This window comes from Linepithema humile, chromosome 7 (genome assembly GCF_040581485.1).
Source record: "Linepithema humile isolate Giens D197 chromosome 7, Lhum_UNIL_v1.0, whole genome shotgun sequence".
In the NCBI taxonomy this organism is placed as follows: Eukaryota; Metazoa; Arthropoda; class Insecta; order Hymenoptera; family Formicidae; genus Linepithema; species Linepithema humile.
Genome location: NC_090134.1, coordinates 7,794,188 through 7,815,522, shown reverse-complemented (window position 1 = coordinate 7,815,522; position 21,335 = coordinate 7,794,188). Strand labels below are relative to the sequence as shown.

The 21,335-nt window shown below is 28.7% G+C and overlaps 2 protein-coding genes across 2 annotated transcripts in view; one reads left to right on the top strand and one right to left on the bottom strand.

The window, feature by feature from the left end:
- LOC105675684 (G-protein coupled receptor Mth2-like) overlaps positions 1-21,335 on the top strand; it is a 76,130-nt gene that overhangs the window by 35,640 nt on the left and 19,155 nt on the right. The gene's annotated exons all lie outside the window — the stretch shown is intronic.
- On the bottom strand, positions 3,789-21,295 carry LOC105675672 (putative aminopeptidase-2). Its single transcript, XM_067359027.1, has 28 exons — positions 20,964-21,295; positions 20,200-20,664; positions 19,559-20,011; positions 18,905-19,044; positions 17,564-17,801; positions 16,784-17,253; positions 16,133-16,588; positions 15,435-15,618; positions 14,506-14,662; positions 14,174-14,255; positions 13,631-14,004; positions 12,971-13,245; positions 12,691-12,878; positions 12,271-12,564; positions 12,116-12,179; positions 11,779-11,913; positions 10,168-10,667; positions 9,175-9,654; positions 8,761-8,944; positions 8,028-8,167; positions 7,089-7,120; positions 6,854-6,935; positions 6,239-6,606; positions 5,663-5,937; positions 5,016-5,206; positions 4,574-4,888; positions 4,411-4,480; positions 3,789-4,182 (listed from the first exon to the last, which is right to left on the bottom strand). Exons 5-28 carry the CDS (start codon positions 17,564-17,566, stop codon positions 4,057-4,059), a joined length of 5,445 nt encoding a protein of 1,814 aa, XP_067215128.1. The 5' UTR covers positions 17,567-17,801; positions 18,905-19,044; positions 19,559-20,011; positions 20,200-20,664; positions 20,964-21,295; the 3' UTR covers positions 3,789-4,056.

Sequence of the window (21,335 nt, the reverse complement as noted above, 5' to 3'; positions counted from 1 at the left end):
TATAAGTGACGCGAAATTAAACCCAATTTTTTTATTAAATAATTGTTGTATTAGATATTTTCTTTTAGGTAGAATTTTATATCAGGTTTTTCTGTTAGGTAGGATTTTTTATTAGATAGAATTTCTGGTTTAGGTTGATTTTTTATTAGGTAGGATTTTCTGTTAAATAGGGTCTTAAAATTTTATACAAATTCTGTATTTTTTCTAATTCTTTGTATCGACAAACTCTGAAACTTCTGCTTTGGCAGTTAGTTTGTAGTTTGTTGATGGCTAAGATAATGACTGAAAAATTTCGGGTGGGCAAACAGCAAGATTCTCTTCTAAAAAACCGGAAGATATTTCTTGCGCAAATTATAAAACAATTTCGACGTTTGAACGTTTAAATATTTAGATTAATAACTTTTACTATAAAAATATTAATATTTTCTGAGTTACTTTGGAATAAAGTACAAATTTCTATTGCAAAAAAAACCGTATTGTTCGGCTCTTTTTGAATAAAGTTTTTTGCATTATTCATAAAACGTTTAAACGTTTAAACAATTTTATTAAAATATTATTTCTATTTTATATTATCTTGTGTACATTATTTCAGAGTGTAGTACAGAATACAATATATTATTAAAGGAACTTGTAATAAGATAAATGTCCCAGTGGCTGAATAAGTCTCAATCTGCGACTTTATATGAACAAAACAATTTTTTAATATTTATAAATATAATATTCTTCTGTGAAATATATTTTTATGTCCAATTATTTTAATCAACCATCGTCGTTTATTAAGTTTTGGTTTCAAATTTGTGTGAGATTCCTTTGATCACAAAAGGAATTATATCTTCTATAATAATTAACTCTCTTATCCGGTCTCACTGCGACATTTACCTTATATGTTTTAAATGTACCAAAGTTTGTTTTTGATTGTCTGATATATTGTATTGCGTATATTGTAATTGTATTAAGACATAATTGCAGTTATATATTATCATATTGTATAATAAATATTATGTCATTATATTAATGTTCGTGAACCTAGCATATCATTTTCCAGCAGATCAAAAATAAAAGAGAGTTCTTGTCGCATGCAGTCGAGTTCTATAGTTCCTTATAGTTTTTAGTAATAGTTCTGGTGATTTTATCCAAAAAAACACCAATCGAAAAAATGATCTGCTAACTTCCCGTAGCAGATCATTTTCTAGCAGATCAAAAATAAGAGAGAGTTCTTGTCGCATGCAGTCGAGTTCTATAGTTCCTGATAGTTTTTAATGATAGTTCTGGTGATTTTATAAAAAAAAACACCGATCGAAAAAAATGATCTGCTACGGAAAGTTAGCAGATAAAAAATAGAGGACACTGAACATATATGTGATATGCTGGCCGTATATTGATAGTTCTGTTGATAATTAAAGAGTTTTCGTGTAGTTCTGAGCCAGTACATTGCTTTTCCAAAGAGTTCTGACGACTAAAATAATTAGAAAATTTTTTAACAATTATTTTACCCGAAAAACACGCATTTTTGTACATATATGTGATATGCTGGCCGCATATTGATAGTTCTGCTAAAAATTAGACAGTTCTCTTCTAGTTCTGGGCGAGTACATTGCTTTTCCAAAAAGTTCTGACGACTAAAATAATTAGAAAATTTTTTAAACAATTATTTTACCCGAAAAACACGCATTTTTTAGTATATGTGTGATATGCTGGCCGTATATTGATAGTTCTGTTAATAATTAAAGAGTTTTCGTGTAGTTCTGGGCAAGTACATTGCTTTTCCAAAGAGTTCTGACGACTAAAATAATTAGAAAATTTTTTAAACAATTAATTTACCCGAAAAACGCGCATTTTTGAGCATATGTGTGATATGCTGGCCGCATATTGATAGTTCTGCTAAAAATTAGACAGTTCTCTTCTAGTTCTGGGCGAGTACATTGCTTTTCCAAAGAGTTCTGACGACTAAAATAATTAGAAAATTTTTTAAACAATTATTTTACCCGAAAAACACGCATTTTTGTACATATATGTGATATGCTGGCCGCATATTGATAGTTCTGCTAAAAATTAGACAGTTCTCTTCTAGTTCTGGGCGAGTACATTGCTTTTCCAAAAAGTTCTGACGACTAAAATAATTAGAAAATTTTTTAAACAATTATTTTACCCGAAAAACACACATTTTTTAGTATATGTGTGATATGCTGGCCGTATATTGATAGTTCTGTTAATAATTAAAGAGTTTTCGTGCAGTTCTGGGCAAGTACATTGCTTTTCCAAAGAGTTCTGACGACTAAAATAATTAGAAAATTTTTTAAACAATTAATTTACCCGAAAAACGCGCATTTTTGAGCATATGTGTGATATGCTGACCGCATATTGATAGTTCTGCTAAAAATTAGACAGTTCTCTTCTAGTTCTGGGCGAGTACATTGCTTTTCCAAAGAGTTCTGACGACTAAAATAATTAGAAAATTTTTTAAACAATTAATTTACCCGAAAAACACGCATTTTTGAGCATATGTGTGATATGCTGGCCGTATATTGATAGTTCTGTTAATAATTAAAGAGTTTTCGTGTAGTTCTGGGCGAGTACATTGCTTTTTCAAAGAGTTCTGACGACTAAAATAATTAGAAAATTTTTTAAACAATTATTTTACCCGAAAAACACGCATTTTCGCAACATATATGTCTGTCCTTCTCTACTTTCCGAAGCTACTCCCCGAAAATTTTCTAATTATTTTAGTCGTCAGAACTCTTTGAAAAAGCAATGTACTCGCCCAGAACTACACGAAAACTCTTTAATTATTAACAGAACTATCAATATACGGCCAGCATATCACACATATACTAAAAAATGCGTGTTTTTCGGGTAAAATAATTGTTTAAAAAATTTTCTAATTATTTTAGTCGTCAGAACTTTTTGGAAAAGCAATTTACTCGCCCAGAACTAGAAGAGAACTGTCTAATTTTTAGCAGAACTATCAATATGCGGCCAGCATATCACATATATGTACAAAAATGCGTGTTTTTCGGGTAAAATAATTGTTAAAAAATTTTCTAATTATTTTAGTCGTCAGAACTCTTTGGAAAAGCAATGTACTGGCTCAGAACTACACGAAAATTCTTTAATTATCAACAGAACTATCAATATACGGCCAGCATATCACATATATGTTCAGTGTCCTCTATTTTTTATCTGCTAACTTTCCGTAGCAGATCATTTTTTTCGATCGGTGTTTTTTTTTATAAAATCACCAGAACTATCATTAAAAACTATCAGGAACTATAGAACTCGACTGCATGCGACAAGAACTCTCTTTTATTTTTGATCTGCTAGAAAATGATCTGCTACGGGAAGTTAGCAGATCATTTTTTCGATTGGTGTTTTTTTGGATAAAATCACCAGAACTATTACTAAAAACTATAAGGAACTATAGAACTCGACTGCATGCGACAAGAACTCTCTTTTATTTTTGATCTGCTGGAAAATGATATGCTAGGTTCACGAACATATTATATTATATATATTGCGCGTTTTTTAAATTTTATATTATTTATTTTACACTACTATCATATTATATTTAGCTTTATTAAAATACTTTTTTGATACCAATTTATCATAAAATAATTGAAGATAGAATTACAATTAATGTAATTATAGCTTAATCTAATTAATCGTGAAAACGATTCAGACAGTAAAGAATTATTAGTATTTTTGATTATTATTAATTGTTTTTACTTATCGTCCAAGAATATTTCTGAATCAGAAAAATGTTTGAAAAAAGAGAACACTATAAAACCCTATAAAATCGTAACGTATAATTTATTGTCAATTGAATACAAAAGTGCGCTTAAAAAAGCGCATTCTAAGATTGTATTAATAGTTTTGATTATTAATACAATATATAATACAAATATATAAACATAATACAATATAAAAAATAATAGATAAATTTGTATTTCATATTGCAATTATTTTTTTGATTAATTTAACTTAGATTAAAATTTAAAACGTTCAAGCTTGTCTTCTTGGTTTTACGACCAAAGAAATTTTGTTGAAATGCTAGATTCGCTAGCTAGGTTCGCCAAAGAAATTTTGTTGAAATGCTAGATTATACTTACGCACTTCTATTATATCTTGAATTTCAATCCAAATATCTGGTTGTGACTTGAACTCAATACTTGCCAAGTGTTCTACCTAAAATAGATAATTTTAAAATATTTATCGCTAAGCAGTATTTTAATTTCGCATCAGAAAAATCTAACGCGAAATATAATTTTCTCGCTTTAAGAATAACTATAACAAGTAAATATATAAATTGACATATTATGGAGGTACATATAAATTTAATATTAAGAAACCTATAATAAGAATAACCTAAATAAATATCAGAGATAAATAAATTTCAGAGATTATAAAATTTACCTTGTCAAGTTGTGCTGAAGAATATATGTGTAGAATAAGCTGATATATTACATTATAACTTAGTGATGCCCTACGACAGAAAAATAAACATATTTATTATTAGGACATATAATTATGGACATGTATCATGATTACGATCAATATGTATTTGAAGAAAAATTACTTAGGTATAAGTTCATGAAAATGGTCTATTATGTAATTAAGCACATTATCGTTCCGTGCATGTTTATTAACGATGGAATAAAAAATAATATCAAGACCATAAGTTTGCACTAATGAATCTGGCAAAGTTCTCCAAATATTTAAATAATTTATAATAATTTCAGAATCTTCAACACAAGCTAGAAATTCTAACAATCTTTGATTATCTTTTATGGAGATTAAATTCTTTATGAATATAAATGTTTTATTCCAAAAAGTCATATCTGCTTCCATCAAACCAGCGCAGTATATCCATTCTTGCCAATGTGGCAAAATTCTAAAATATATTTATTAAAAAATTCATATATACATATATAATATAAAAAAATATATACAATAAGAATTATAAAGTACTGCATGAGATATAAGAAAATCTGTATAAAATAATCATGATTAAGAATTACTTGTAGTTTGCAGGATTTGTGAGATAGTTATTCAATTTAAAAGTGGCCGCACTCCTACATTTTGAATTACCGAAATAACATGCCCAATGTGTAGCATTTAGTCTTTCTAGTTTTTTAAAATCATGTTCGTGAGGATCTTCGTCATATCCTAACTTCTCAAGACGATTACCGAGAATCTCGGAGAAGTGTAACTGAAAATTGTTGGATGATGTAAATTTTATATTGATTTCTTAGCTTTTATAAAAAGATATGATTCAAATGTTTGAATAATATATACGTTTACAAAATTTTTATTAATTAATAAAAAGTTTCCTTGCAACACAGCAGAATCACGATAATAAAAAACTCGAGGTATTTATATAATACTGTTATATTATTTTAGGATAAAATGTCACACAATTAGCTTGTAATATAATTTTTATATTTACATAGTATCCATACGTACACATGAAAAAATCGGTATAGTATTTAACATGCAAAACATGAAAAGATGTAATCTAACTTTTTCAGCTATATATTTTCTTGACAATTGTTACGATAATCATTAATATGTGGAACCGATATTTTTAATACACGTGCAAAAACGGCCTATTGTTTAATATTTTTTTTTATGTATGCTTATAAAATCTGATGCACATATTACTTACCTTCAAATTTCTACTTTCCGGCAATAGAAAATACTCTGACGATAATTCCAAAATTTTGAATACGGAATACCATACTGCGTAATTCGTTTCTCGCGATAGGTATCCTGTAATGCTCATGAATATAGAGATCTTGATTTTATTGTATCTTACTAAGGCAAAAGCGTCATTGATGAGTTGTGCACGATTTAAAGTGTGTATTTTTATATATTCGTTAGAGTTTAGATAATCCGCAATTCTTCGCCAATTTGTTTCATCATAATTAACACGGTAATATCCTGTTGAATAACAAATCAATGTTTTATTAAATACCTTTTACAAAATTTATTAGAAGATATTTTTAATTATCCATTTTTTTGTATATTCAAAACATGTAAAGAATTGCATATGTCACAAAAGAATGTAAGTTACAAACCATTAATTATAAAATTATACAATAAAAAATTTGTATGTTATTCTACGGTTCTTAAATTTAAATTGATATGGATTATATTTTAAATGAGATTTATTTTAATTGCAATAGCAGTAGTGCAGAATACTGTAGAGAATGAACAAAGAAAAGCAAAACATTTTACTCACCATATTGTTGCAAATTGACTACGATCCAATCATTTGGTTTAAGCTGAAGGGTTATATTTTCATCTTGAGGTTTTAACCAAATAAGAGGTGTAGTGTCAAGAAAGTCGAGATCCGTTTGTGTAGTAAAAGATATTGGTATCCACCATGTAGTATTATCGATTACATTTTGTGGAGCAAAACATTTCTGCGATATTATTGTTTCGCCAGTTGTGTAATTTCGTTTCACGAGCACCAAAGGATAACGACTTTGTTTTGTGTAAGTGTCCATCACTTCTTTTATTTTGTAGTTATCGGATATCACATTTGATTTGTAGAGAACAGTTTGCATTCTCAACCAAAAGTCGTCAGAAGTGACCGAGTCATACGCACTATGATTGCAAAATTATATTGTCAGCAGTGAATAATGCAACAGATTTTACATTTAAAAATACAAATCTAGTATTAAACTTATTTATGTGTTAATTTTTAACAATTTAGAATTTAATGTACGTAACTAAAAATAGTTAATTTGAGAAAAAATTATAGTTTAATAACGAACGCTTAATAAAGAATGACATTTCTTATACAATAAAACGCATATAGTTTATAACTGTTGAATATAAGTATGCTACTTACTGCGTATCTAAATATGAGATAATACCCTTTCGGAATACGTCTTCAGTAATAAGAAATTGCAACATGCGTAATATAGCTGATGCTACGAAGATTCACATTAAAATGATTTTAAGTATGTTTAAATATAGAAATATTAATATACAAATGTATTCTCTGCTGATATAAATCTGCTTTTCACTATATTCAGGGAAAAAATATGAAGACGATTATTTAATTTTATTTGTTTAGATCTTACCTTTTTGAGAAATAGTGTGAGATATATATTTACTAGGTGCGCAATTAAGTTTCCGGGTTTTTTTTTATCAATGCAAAATGGAGAAAAATTTCAAGAGAAATACAAAAAACGGTTTATTCAAAGTATCGTCCCTCGCTAGCTACACATTTTTGCCATCTCTCTGGCAATACATGAATCACCGCGACGATAAAACGACGCGTCTTTGCATCGAAACCATTTATCCAATCAGTTTTGCACTTCTTCGAAATTGGCCAAGTGTAGCCCAGCTAAGCCATGTGCCATCGACCGGAACAAGTGATAATTGGAAGGGGCCAGGTCTGGTGAATACAGCGGGTGCGGTAGCAGATCCCATTTCAGCGTTTTGATGGTGTCCTGGACGATGGAAGTGCGATGGCACGGAACGTTGTCGTGCTGCAATATCACTCGTTCGTGTCTCGTGTCCCATTCTGGCCGTTTTTCGAGCAATGCATGGTTCAAATTTATCAGTTGTTGTTGTCTTGTGTTTGCGTATCATTTTCATCCAATAACGCTTGCAGATCGGCGTCCTCAAATGTTTTTGGTCTTCCGGAGCGCTCCTTGTCCTCAGTGTCGAAATCGCCATTTCTAAAGCGTTTAAACCAATCTTCACAAGTAGTTTTCGATTGTGCATGTTCGCCGTAGGCTTTCTCAAGCAAACGGCGTGCTTCAGCTGCATTTTCTTTCAAGTTGAAGCAGAAAAGCAAAGCTTCCCGCAAATGCTGTTTATTTGGCACAAAACTCGACATCTTTATTGTTAGAAAAAATATTTTTGCGTTGCAATATGTGTTGGTATTATGACTGGTTATTGTTGACAGATGTCCAAGTTAATAAAAAAACACAACTTTAGACATGTATATCGACTACATGTATCGTTAGCGCCATTCATGTGTGAAACCCGGAAACTTAGTTGCGCACCTAGTATTATTTTTTAATAGAGAGAACTGAAATTTTTTGGTATTTAGTATCACAGGTGGTATATCATGGTGATGCATATCATACTCAAGAGCGGAATGAATATCTTTAACTACCAGCAAGTTCATACTTTGCCAATGTTCAAATATCTAGAGACGATAGTTTTATGACATGATTGAATACTTGTCAAGAGAAATATTTGTGCTATGAATATGAACTACATGTATAATATAAATAAGTAATTTTTAAAGTAAAGCAAGATCTTTTCTTTTTTAAAATATGTGCAACATAATTATTTAAAAGATCATACATTATTGAATTTATTTAAAAACTACTGTTGCACTAATACTTTAATTCAAATATGCTAATTTTTGGATGGTTTTATCTTAACGCATTTAATTTTACAATGTTAAAACGTTATATTGTGATTTTAACGAATAACAAAAAATTTACAGAATTTAGGAACCTAGTATGGCAACATAAATTTGTTATTAAACTTATGCTAGACTTATATGTAAACATTGAGTGCCAAAGATGGTAGCAAGAATGTGCGAGAAGTATCGAGCAGTTTCTGTTTTTTATCTCATTATTTAATTTATTATGGATAACTCTTATGAGACGGTTGTATAGTTTAGCGTAGTGTCTTTGTTTCTTAACTAAAGTTTAACTTAACGTTATTTGTTAGCATTTTACGACCGTACGTTTTGACATTCAAAGGAATATATTGACATTAGAAACTAACCATACTGTGGATATATGATGCAAAGAATGTAGCAAATCCGTTTCTTAACCATACGTGGGACCACTGATATGGAGTAACCAGATTACCAAACCAATAACGTGCCACATGTTCTGTAAATAAATTCGCTATGTGCCTTCTTCTTGTGCCAGCAATATCTTCATCATATTGGAGAAGATCTGATTCTCTAAAAGTCATTTTTGGTATACGATTATATCAAAAAGTATTATTGCAAATATATAATCTAATAGATATTTTTTTATAAGCCTGCAGAGAATAGCATGCATCGTACATATTTTTATATGTATTTAGATACGAAAATATGCATGTTTTGGAAATTTGCTTAATATTTTTCAATGTTGAGTTTTTCTGAATACGTAATTTAGGTTTTAATATCTCTTTTTAATTATATATTACCTGAAAATAATGAGTGCCCAGCTGCTTACAATTTTAGAGATTGAAGAATCGGGTAACAGAACGATATTTATCGTTGGAACGTCAACTGATGACGTGTAATGAGCGAAGTGCTGAATGATATTTGTAGCAATATTGGTCACAAATTGTATCTGCGATGCCAAATGCGGTCTGCACCATACGTTAATAATCTTAGATGCGAAAACGTTAGAAATGTAAAGAGGATCGAACACAACAGCTGCTATGAGATAGGTGGACATTAAGGGAGTGGCTTCAAATTTTGTCCAATATATATCATCATTTTCAAACAGTTCCATGTTTTTTGTGGACGACTTTATTGTTTGTTTTATCGGCATATTTGACAAGACTTGGTATTTTATATTATGCTTTATAAGCACAACAAAATTGGCTTTTAATGCTGGCTCGTCCCAGCACGGAAATATATGTCGAGCCATAATTTCCTCTGTTTGCATTACGGCTACTCTATATTTTTATGATATACTTTAGATAATGACAAGTTTTTAATTATTATAGATTATTAATAATTCTTTTAAAGATTATTTTGTATAATATTTGACAAGCAATAATCATGTTGTGATACACAATATGTACGCAATAAGTTTAATGTATGCGCATCGTGTGTTTATGATAATTATAGAATACACAAGTGAAAATTAAATAGCAGTTAGCATTTCTTATATGCAAAAAATTCTTATCTTCATCTAAAAAAAATTTTTTTTTAGATTTAAAGTACATTTTACATCAACAAAAAGTAAACAGAATTATCTTGATCGATATGTTAACATATTTACATATAAATAAAATTTTAATTGAATGTTGAATTTTTTTATTTATAATTTATGTGTATTTAAGCATATCTTAACTAACTGTACATATTGCGTAGATCTCAGCGTATAATATTGAAAATGAATGGTGTTTATATTCAAAGTTATACTTTGTGCAGAATATATTTTTAGTATTTTAACATTTACTCACATTTGATTTTCTTCCTGGCTCATGTATGCTTTTGTGTAAAAACCTGTATTTTTAGCATAAATACCATTGAACTCTATGAGCAAAACGTAATCTCCTCTTGGTAGCTCCTCTTCGTAATGAAGGATCAATATCTGCCTTACAATATCATAATTATATTTTTCCAGTTTTTGTTGGGTTAAATTTATATTATTATACAAAAATATCTTTTTCTCCTGTATTTGCAAATTCAGTGAATAAATGCTGACATTTCGCGTTGCATGACACAACTCGAAACAGACAAATAAATTGCCTTTAAAAGACGAGCTCTCTATTTCCATGTTCGGCACGAGTTCAATGTTATACAGCTTGGGCACTATGCCGTTCGGTAAATAATGATTATTTGTTTCACATAATGAATCACTTTTCGAATTTTTAATACAAAAAGCGACAATTATTAGGCCAACGTTTAATGACAATTTTATGTATCTCATATTGTTCACATGTCCATGCAAACATTTTTTCTGTTTAAAGAAAGGAATATATATCAGTGCATAGCAAAAGTAATTTTACTATATTCTAATGTATACATGATGAAAATAATTAAGCCTTATGATTTTCTTTTAGAAAAAATAAACTAGAAAATAGATCTTACAATCGTTTTCAAGAAAAATAATTTCACAGATAAAAGCAGCGTATATCTATTTGACTATATAAAATAAATAAATAAATTGAAACATTGTTTTATAAAATAATTAACTTTAATTGTGTAACTACTATAAATCGTTAATGTCGAAAAAATATTATCAGAATTGCAATTGTCTTACCTTCGTCTCACTTCGAAAGATTACCACTGACTTACAGCTTTGTCAATATTTGATATTATAAATACAGTACTGCCAAGTAAACGTATTTTCTCAGAAATCGTATGCAGTAAGTCCTTCAAATCGGCAAATCTCAATACATAAGATATCTCATACTAGTATTTCTTTTTGAAACCATAAATTCTGATATAAATGTAGAAAATTCTGTGATAAAAATGTCGTCAAATTGATTTGAAGCGCTTTATAAGCGATTAAAAATGAAAAAGTCTTAGATAAATAAACTGTAGAAAATAAATAAATAATAATGCCATTCTCTTTAATTAAGAGACTTTAAGTCACACTTTTAATTAGAATATTAGTTTTTTATTTAAAAAGTCAATATTAACATACTATTGTAAATATTAAAACTAAACATTACACAATATATATATATAAAAAAATATTAATTTTCCTGCATAATAAAAATAATCAATTTTGACAAAGTGTCATATGATACCAAAAAAAACTTTACTTACAAAAATTTTTCAAAAAATATACGAATTGAGAACACATAATTGATTATTGTGATAGAAAATACAAAATGTCACGAGATTTTGTCATTTTATAAAGATCCATCAATGGTTCAAATTAGTGACGCAACATAAAAATTATAAAAACATGCAAATAATATTAGCAGAAATTAAAAATAAATAATAAGTTATTAAACTATTTTATTTATTTATAATGCACAGTTGTGAAAAATTACTCATAATAATAATATATCACAAAATGCTATTCTTTCTACATTAGTTTATTCGATTGATTAATTATTTAATTGTATTTTGCCGAATGTGTTGTTAAAGCTACTCTTCACAGCTCGGATCTCTTGCCGCCGTTGCTCTATCTTATTTTCATATACATAAATTCTGTTAAGACTTTCATTCGAAGTTTTTATAAGGCGATCCACCTAAAACATATAAAAATATTAATTTAGATTGCGACCCACTTGACGCTAGAAATGCTTCGAAATGTTCTTTTTTTTCCACCTTCATTGAAAGAAAGGAAAAAAGAATGCTGTCAAGCATTTGTAGCGTTAAGTAAAGTGCAACTTTAGTAATAAGAGAGAGAAAGCGACAAATGCGTATAAATTGCGAAATTAAAAGACTTACTTCATCTAATTGGTCCTCATAATACAAATTGTTAATAATATTATCTAATATGTCAATTGCAGAACTGGAAAGTAAAACGGTATACTTATATTAGTGAATATAAACTTTCGTTTACTTAATAATATATAATATTTAGTGGTATAAAAAATTATTACTTGAGTAATTCAGGCTTATTTAGAATATAAGAAAATATTTCATTGTTGTGGATATGTTGCTTTATAATATCATTAATCAAATCAGGTATGTCTGCTCTTTCTGTCAATGTTTTGTTCTCTATTACTGTATGTAAAAACTTTATGATGAATCTAGGATCTTCAGCGCAAACTAAAGAATTTAACATTGTTTTGCTTTTTCTTTCCGCGTATACTTGCAACATATGCTCCCAAAGTACAATGTTTGCCGTTTTCATACCAAAACAGAACGTCCAATCTTCCCACCACGGCAAAATACTAAAATATCCATAATAAGAAAAATACATGTTAATATATAATAGCATACCAATTTATGAATCATTGCATGAACGAGATGCAAGAAATGCACAGTTATAATATAATTGTGATTGTAAGAAAAATTACTTATGTTTGGGTTCTATGAGAAATTTCTTCAATTTCCTGGTGGCCGTACTTCTGCATGTCGGGTTACCAAGAGTACATGCGTAGAATGTTAGCATCAATCTCGCCTTTTTCGTAAGATCATCCTCGTTAGAATCTTCTTCGTATCCTATGTCATTAAGAATGAAATCGAAATAACTCGCCAAGTGTAACTAAAAATAATTAATACATTTTATATGTGCATTTCTTAAAATATAATACCGAATCTTTCACTAATAGTCTACATAAAATTTTTATTGTCTACCTGAAACTTTTTACTTTCTGGAAGTGGGAAGAATATTGATAGCATATCCAAACATCTCAGCATGGGAACCCATGGTATATAATTTGTTTCTCGCGATAGATAACTCGTAACAAGAGAGAATAAGGCCCAATCGGTTTGCCCTTTACTGAATATATTACATATGTCGTCGATAATTTGTGCACGATTTAGTACGTGTATATTTGCATCATCGTCATTCTTTAAGTAATTCGCAATTTTTTCCCAATTGGTACGATCATAATGGACACGATAATATCCTGTTGTACAATATGTAATTTATCGATTAGTGAGTCTTCTTGATTAATTTACTAAAAATTATTTTGAAACATTAGCGTTTCATTCTTTTTTCACATACAAAGCAGGAAAAGTCTAAAATATATAAAGTATTACAAAAGAAATGAAATTTGTAGATAATAAAATTTTGAAATTGCGAACATTAATAATGATTACGTACAAAGTGAGATTTATCATAATTGCAATGACAATAGAGTAATACTCTTTCTATGATATTTTATCTAATAATATTGTATTTACGTTTATTATGTTTATAAGAGATGCAACATTTTAACATAACAAATTATATTTGCAGAATATTATTTATGAAAAATTTATTACAATATCTTTATCGTGATCAATACTTGCCAGTTTGTTGTAAATTAACTATAATCCAATCATCGGGATTTGTTATTATACTTATATTTTCATCCTCTGGTCCTAGAAATAAAGTCGGACTAGTTTCATGAAAAGTAGTAAATGACTCTTCAGTCCAGGTCACAGGAATCCACCACTTGGAAGAGTCAGATATCGTATCAGATATGTCAAATGTGTTGTAAGGTTGTTGCGAAATATTCGTTTTGCCAGTAACGTAATCTCGCGTCACGGTCACCAAAGGAAAACCCTTTTGCGTCATCCAAGGATCCATCACTTTTTTAATGTCAACTTTTGATCCTAATGTAGCGTTTAGAGCAACTTGCAAAGCAAACCATAAATCGTCCGTAGTAACCAATCCATACTTACTAAATATGCAAAATAACATTGTCATTAGTAAATGTAGCAATAAATTTCATGTCAGGAAATATTTATAACTGCATTATTTGTAATTTTTATTTACTTTAATATAAATTAATGTATGAATATTATTAATATGATAGTATATACGATATATATATTTCAGGTATTACTCACTGTCTGTTTAAAAACTCCATGACACCTTTTCGAAATATTTCTTCTCCTATTATATGTTGCAACATACGCAGTAAAGCAGATCCTATAATTTACACCATAAAGTAATAAATATTAAGTATATTAAAAATATATATTTACTTTAACATCCAGAAGTTTTTGAATATTTTTAATTTGCAAAGGGTGATTTATTAAAAATATTAAATATGTTTCTATTCACTTTTATAGACTAGCGACAGTGTATAAATGTGTATTTCAGATAAATATGTTACATTTAAAATTAAATTTGCCGATTGCTGTTTAAGTGTAAATTTATTTCAATTAAATCATCGTACCTTTAAGATAAACATTGGACGTAGATTTTAATGACAAGATGTCAGAGATGCTGTTGATTTCGAACAAAACTGGAGGCATTATATCATCATCTTCGCGCATCGAATCATGTAAATTTTCCACTGTCATGAAGAATATCTCATACCATTCCTCATGCATCTGGAAATAAACATGCCATGATTGAATATATTATCACCAGAAATGCTAGCGTATTAAGTGCATAAATTAGCACATTAAAAATTGTTTTCTTACTATAATTCTTTATATAATGTTTACAATACAAATTTAAAAAACTATTTAAATGAATTTAAATAACAAGATTTTTTAAAATTATATATCAAACATTATTATTTTAGATTGGTACTGCCATTACTCGGTTATCTGGGATAATACTCGATTCGGGTATTCGAGTAATACTCGTATTGCATACTAATTGCATTACTAATACAAAAATTATCGCATGTAATCATATTAATGTAAAAAGTAACATTATAAATACAATATTTTCAAATAATATAATTGTATTTATGTTATTTTCTACATGTAATACGATTACATGCGATAATTTTGTATTAGCAATGCAATTACAATGCAATACTGTGTGCAATTATCATATTTCGGATACCCGGGTATTCGGATATTACCCGAAATAACCAAATTGTCGAGTACTCGGATCTAAGTGACAGCATTATTTTGAATTATACATCGTTAAAACATTTCAAAAGAATTGTGATAGTTTTTTATATTTAAATTTATATGTGTCATTTTTATATAGCTACATGATTTATTGGATTTTAAGAAAACACGAAAATCTCAATCAAATTATCTTAGTCGTAACAGTTCTAAAAGATTTGCGAAATTTATGTATTTTGTGAATTATAATTAATATTGTGTTATGCTTTTTGAGCTTGTATTAAAACTATGAAATTACCAGATCCAAAACATAGCGCGAGAAAAACAAAGCAAAACTTTCGCTTAGCCATGAGTGAGTCCAGGATTTTGGTGTAACCAAACCACCAAACCACTGATGTGCCACTTGAGATGCTACTGTGTTGGCCACTTGAATTTTGACAACAGTAGAATCTATCGCTTCATCATAAATAACATCTGATTCGCTAAAAATTATTTATAAAATTAATATGATTCAGAAAAAGTTTTTGTTATATCTGTACAAACGTTATTTATACGATATTATTCAAGTTCTAATGTAGAAACATCTTCACGAGTGACTTAGACGGGTTATTTCTTGCGCTTTTGATTTAATAATCAACTTGGATGATAAAAATACTTGTTCTAAATAGTTCCGTCTTATAAATTATAACTTAATTGATACGAAAATCTTTTATAAATATTAAAGAAAAGATCAATTTACGTTCCGGTACATAACTATTGCATAAAATAAAATGCGACATGCCCAAAATATTTTATAAATTAAAGTTAAAAAAAGAAATTTACATATTCCGAGTTAATAATCAGATGCAAAAATTTAGATAAATATAAAATTTTTCTGTAGTTAATTTTAATCTTATGAAGACAAAATAATTAATTTTTGTAGCGATTAAATTATTTAAAAAATTTTTTTTAAATTAGCATTTATATTTATTGTCTGTTTTTTATTGTGTGTATTACCTGTAAATGATGAGTCCCCAATGTGCCTCAGAATACGGTGCATCCCATATGACGACGTGATCAGTCTTAGGAATTCCCAAAGAAATATTTGTATAGCGGAGTAAATAGTTTGGCACTTTGGTTGCAATATGGTACGCATATGGTATAGTTAATATTGTATTAGATTTGCACCATGTGTAAATGGTGTGTGATTCTGGATTAGAATTTATAGTAAACGGCACAAGTAGTACAATCACCAATTGATGAATAGACATCATGGGAGTGATGTCGAATTCTGACCATATCATAGTGGTATCATTATCTTGATCATTATTTTGTTTTGACGGCATATTTGACAGAGCCGTGTATTTCTCAGAATGTTTTACACCAATGTCGAAAGTGGTTTTGAATGCTGGATCATCCCAGCACGGAAACAATTGTCGGGCCGCAAGTTTTCCGAATTGCGTTAAAATCAACCTAAAACAAATACGTGTATTAGACAGATACTGAGTGTTAGATAAATTTTTAATCAATTATCGCTAATATAGATATTATAGAACATTGCTTTATTCTCAAAAATTATACGTAAAATATATTATAATAAATTTGTTAGCGCTGAATATTAGCTTGTCTCAATATACAAATGTGAAATAAAATAGTATAATTACCCACTTGTTTTTTTTAAAGAATGTAGAACTGTTCAATTGGCTTTGATAAAAATTGTCGTTAGAAGTGGATTCAAATTTAATGCGCAGAGTATATTTTCCAGGTTGCACAGGTTCATTGAAATGTATTGCCAAATTTTCCCCTTCAATCTTATGAGAGTCAACCACAATAAAGGTTCCCTGATCGGTAACCAGCGATGACCCAAAATTATGTATTTTTAAATTTTTTGCATTTAAAATAATAACTGGTGTCGCAGAAAGAATACGAATGTTAATATTGACTTGACCGACATGGGTGGGATAAGATGATTCGGTATCCACTATTAGCTTGACTTCATAATGCATCGGATATACATTGTTCGGCAATTGAAGTTCATTTAGGTACTCGTCACATGCTGTCTCGATAGCGAATGTTAATCTGATACTCAGAAACAGTATCACTTTTATATAATCTATGCCAACTGCTTTTTCTGGAATCTACACAAATATTTGTGGCTTTTCTTAGAGAAAGAAATTTTAATGATCATGATATGTCCGATAAATATGGTTCTAAGGAAATAAAACTGCGTCCATCGAACTGTTTGAACTACGTTCTACTTATTTTTTATATATTTTTGAGGAAGAGTGTGAGATATTTAAATATTCCATTTCTTGATCATTTGTTTATATTTATATATAAATTATGCAAAAATTGGAATATTGTTTTATAAAAAAATAAATTTTAATCGTCATATTATCGCTACGAATTGTTAATACCGATAGAATATTACAATTGCAATTATCTTACCATATCGAGAGATTACCACTGACTTGTGACACTGCCAATATTTCATGTGTTCTTATAAACACAATACTGCTAGATAAACATATTTTCTAAAGCCATACGTAGTAGATGTCCTTCTAGTCAACAAATACATCTCAATATAAAGAATATCTCTCATTAGCTTTTCTTCAAACCGCGAAAAACTTTTGATTCAACTTTTCCATGATTAAAATGTCGTCAAATTGATTTAACTTATACGTGACTAAAAATAAAAATCATAGATGATTATGCTGTAGAAAATAAATAATTAATAATGTTATTTTCTAATTAAGAGATTTTAAGACACAATTTTAGTTAGAATGTTAGTTTTTTATTTATAAGGTCAATATTAACATACTGTTATAAATATTAAGATTGAACATTATATAATATATATAAATATATAAATATTAACTTTTCTGCATAATTAAAACAATCGGTTTTGATAAAGTGTCATATAGTATCAGCAGAACTTTGGTCACAAAAATTTTTCAAAAACTATACGAATTGAGAATAATATAACATAATTGATTATTGATATGATAGAAAGCGCAAAATACAAGATTTTGTCATTTTATAAAGATTCATCAATGTTCAAATGATTGATGCAATATAAAATATATAAAAATGTGCAAACAATATTTGCAGAAATTAAAAATAAATAATAAGTTATCAAACTATTTCGTAATACACAGTTGCAACACGAAAAATTATTACTTATAATAATAAATACATAAATAAATAAATAAATAATCGCAAAGTGTTATTTTCTCGACATTGATCTATTCGATTACTTAATTATTCAAATTATTCAAATCGTGCTTTGTTGCCTTGTTGCGAATGTGCTGTTAAATATGCTAGAGTATTAAGTGCATAAACTAACTTGCTTTAAAAAGAGTTTTTTTACTATGATTCCTTACATAATATTCACAATATATATTTGAAAGACCATATAAATAATTCAAATAACAAGATATCTTTTTTAATTATATATTACCTTATTACTTTAGATTATATGTATATCGTTAAAACCATTTCAAAAAAATTGTAACAGTTTTTTTATATTGAAACATATGTTTACTATTTTTTATGTATATTGTTGGAAAGTAAATGACACATTAGATTTTAAATATATATAAACGAAAATTTCAGAACACGATTATTTTTGTCGTAATGATTCTAAATGATTTACGAAATTTGTATGTTTTGTGAATTGTTATTAGTATCGCATCGCGATATTAAGTGTTATGTTTTTTGAGCTTGCATTAAAATATAAAACTATCTGATCCAAAGCATAGTGCGAGAGAAACATAGCGAAACTTTTACTTAGCCATGAGTGAGTCCAGGAATTTGGCGTAACCAAACCGCCAAACCATTGATGTGCCACTTGATTAGCTACTGAGGTGGCCACTTGAATTTTGACAATAGTAGAATCTGTCGCCTTATTATAAATAACATCTGATTCTCTAAAAATTATTTATAAAATTAATATGGTTAAGAAGAAAGTTTTTGTTATATCTGTACAAACGTTATTTATACGATATTATTTAAATTCTAATATAGAAATATCTTCGTGGGTGACTTGGACAGGTTATTTCTTGCTCTTTTAATTTAATAATCAACTTGGACATAAAAATAGTTGTTTTAAATAGTTCTGTCTTATGAATTATAACTTAATTGATACGGAAATCTTTTATAAATGTCAAAGAAAAGATCAATTTACGTTCCGGTATATAACTATTGCATAAAATAAAACGCGACATGCCTAAAATATTTTGTAAGTTAAAGTTAAAAAAAGAAATTTATATATTCGGAATTAATAATCAGATGCAAAAATTTAGATAAATATAAAATTTTTCTGTAGTAAATTTTAATCTTATGAAGACAAAATAATGAATCTTTGTAGCGATTGAACTATTTTTAAAATTTTTTTTAAATTAGCATTTATATTTATTGTCTGTTTTTTATTGCGTGTATTACTTGTGAATGATGAGTCCCCAATGTGCCTCAGAATACGGTGCATCCCATATTACGACGTGATCAATCTTAGGAATTTCCGGAGGAATATTTGTATAGCGGTGCAAGTGGTTTGGCACTTTGTTTGCAAAACTGGTCGTAAATAGCATAGTTAACACTACATTAGATTCACACCATGTGTGAACGGTTCGGAATTGTGAATTAGGAATTACAGTAAACGGCAAAAGTACAATCACCAATTGATGAATAGACATTATGGGAGTGGTATCGAAAGTTGATCGTATCATAATGATATTATCGTCATCATAGCTTCTTGATAACGGCATATTTGACAGAGCTGTGTATTGCTCAGAGTGTTCTATAATAATTTTGAAAGTAGCTTTGAATGCTTCATGATCCCAGCATGGAAACAATTGTCGGACTGCATGTTTTCCAAATTGCGTCAAAATCAATTGTCTAAAACAAATACGTGTTAAGCACATTTTTAATTATTTATTGGAAATATTGATATTATAGAAAATTGCCTTCTTAAAAATTTATGTGTACAATATGTACATAATACAATTTTGCTACACGCAAGAACAACTTAATATTAGCTTGTTAATGTACAAATGTAAAATAAAATAGTATATATATTTTCTCACCTGTCTTGTGGATACACCGTGGTGTTACCTGGGAAGTAGCTTTGAATGAAATTGTCTTGAGAAATGGATTTAAATTTAATGCGCAAGATATAATTTTCAAGTGGCACAGGTTCTTTGAAATACGTTATCAAAGTTTCCCAGTCATATCCAATCGCATGAAAGCCCACAATAGAGAATTTTTTATGATTAATACTAGTCAGCCTTGTCCATGAAGCTTTTATGCTTAAATGTCTTCTGTTTAGAATAAGAACTGGACGCATTGATATGAACTTGACCGTTATGGGTGGGATAAGATGATTCGGTATTTACTGTTAGCTTGACTCTATAATGCATCGGGTATACATGATTCGGCAATTGAAGTTGATTTATGTATTGATCATATTGTGAATTGATAGCGAATGTTAATCCGATGTTCAGAAATAATATCACTTTTATGTAGCTCATGCCAACTTCTTTTTGTGAAATCTACACAATTATTTGTTGTTTTTAGAGAAAGAAATTTAATAATCATGGCATGTCGGATAAAGATTCTAAGGAAATAAAACTATCGAAAATGTTTGAACCATGATCTACTTATTTCTTATATGTTTTTTAGGAGTATGATAAAATTAAATATTTTCGGTAATTTGAAACCTGAATTGAAACATTGTTTTATAAAATAAGTAAAGAATTAAAATAAGTTTAAAATAATTAACTTTAATTGTGATGTTATTGCCACAAATTGTTAATGCCGAAAAAATGTTATTGGAATTACAATATCTTACCATATCGAAGAACTACCGCTGACTTATAACAGTATCAATATTTGATGTCTTTATATAAGTACAGTACTGCCATGTAAACATGTTTTCTAAAATCGCGCGTAGTAGGTGTTCTTAAGCCGGCTTTACACTGAAGCGACCATAAGCAATCAAGTCGCATGAAAATTTCGCAATACTAAATTGAAGAAACTGCTTTTGACGAATGGCAAAGATGAGTTTCAACAATAATCTCATTTCTTTTCTATCTGAAAAGTAATACGACGATATTGGCAATTCTTTCGTTGTTTTTCGACAAAATAAAATCATCCTATCTCTCAGGTAATAGAAAACACATTAATAGAAAAAATAAATATAGCAATTGTTTTGTTATTTTTA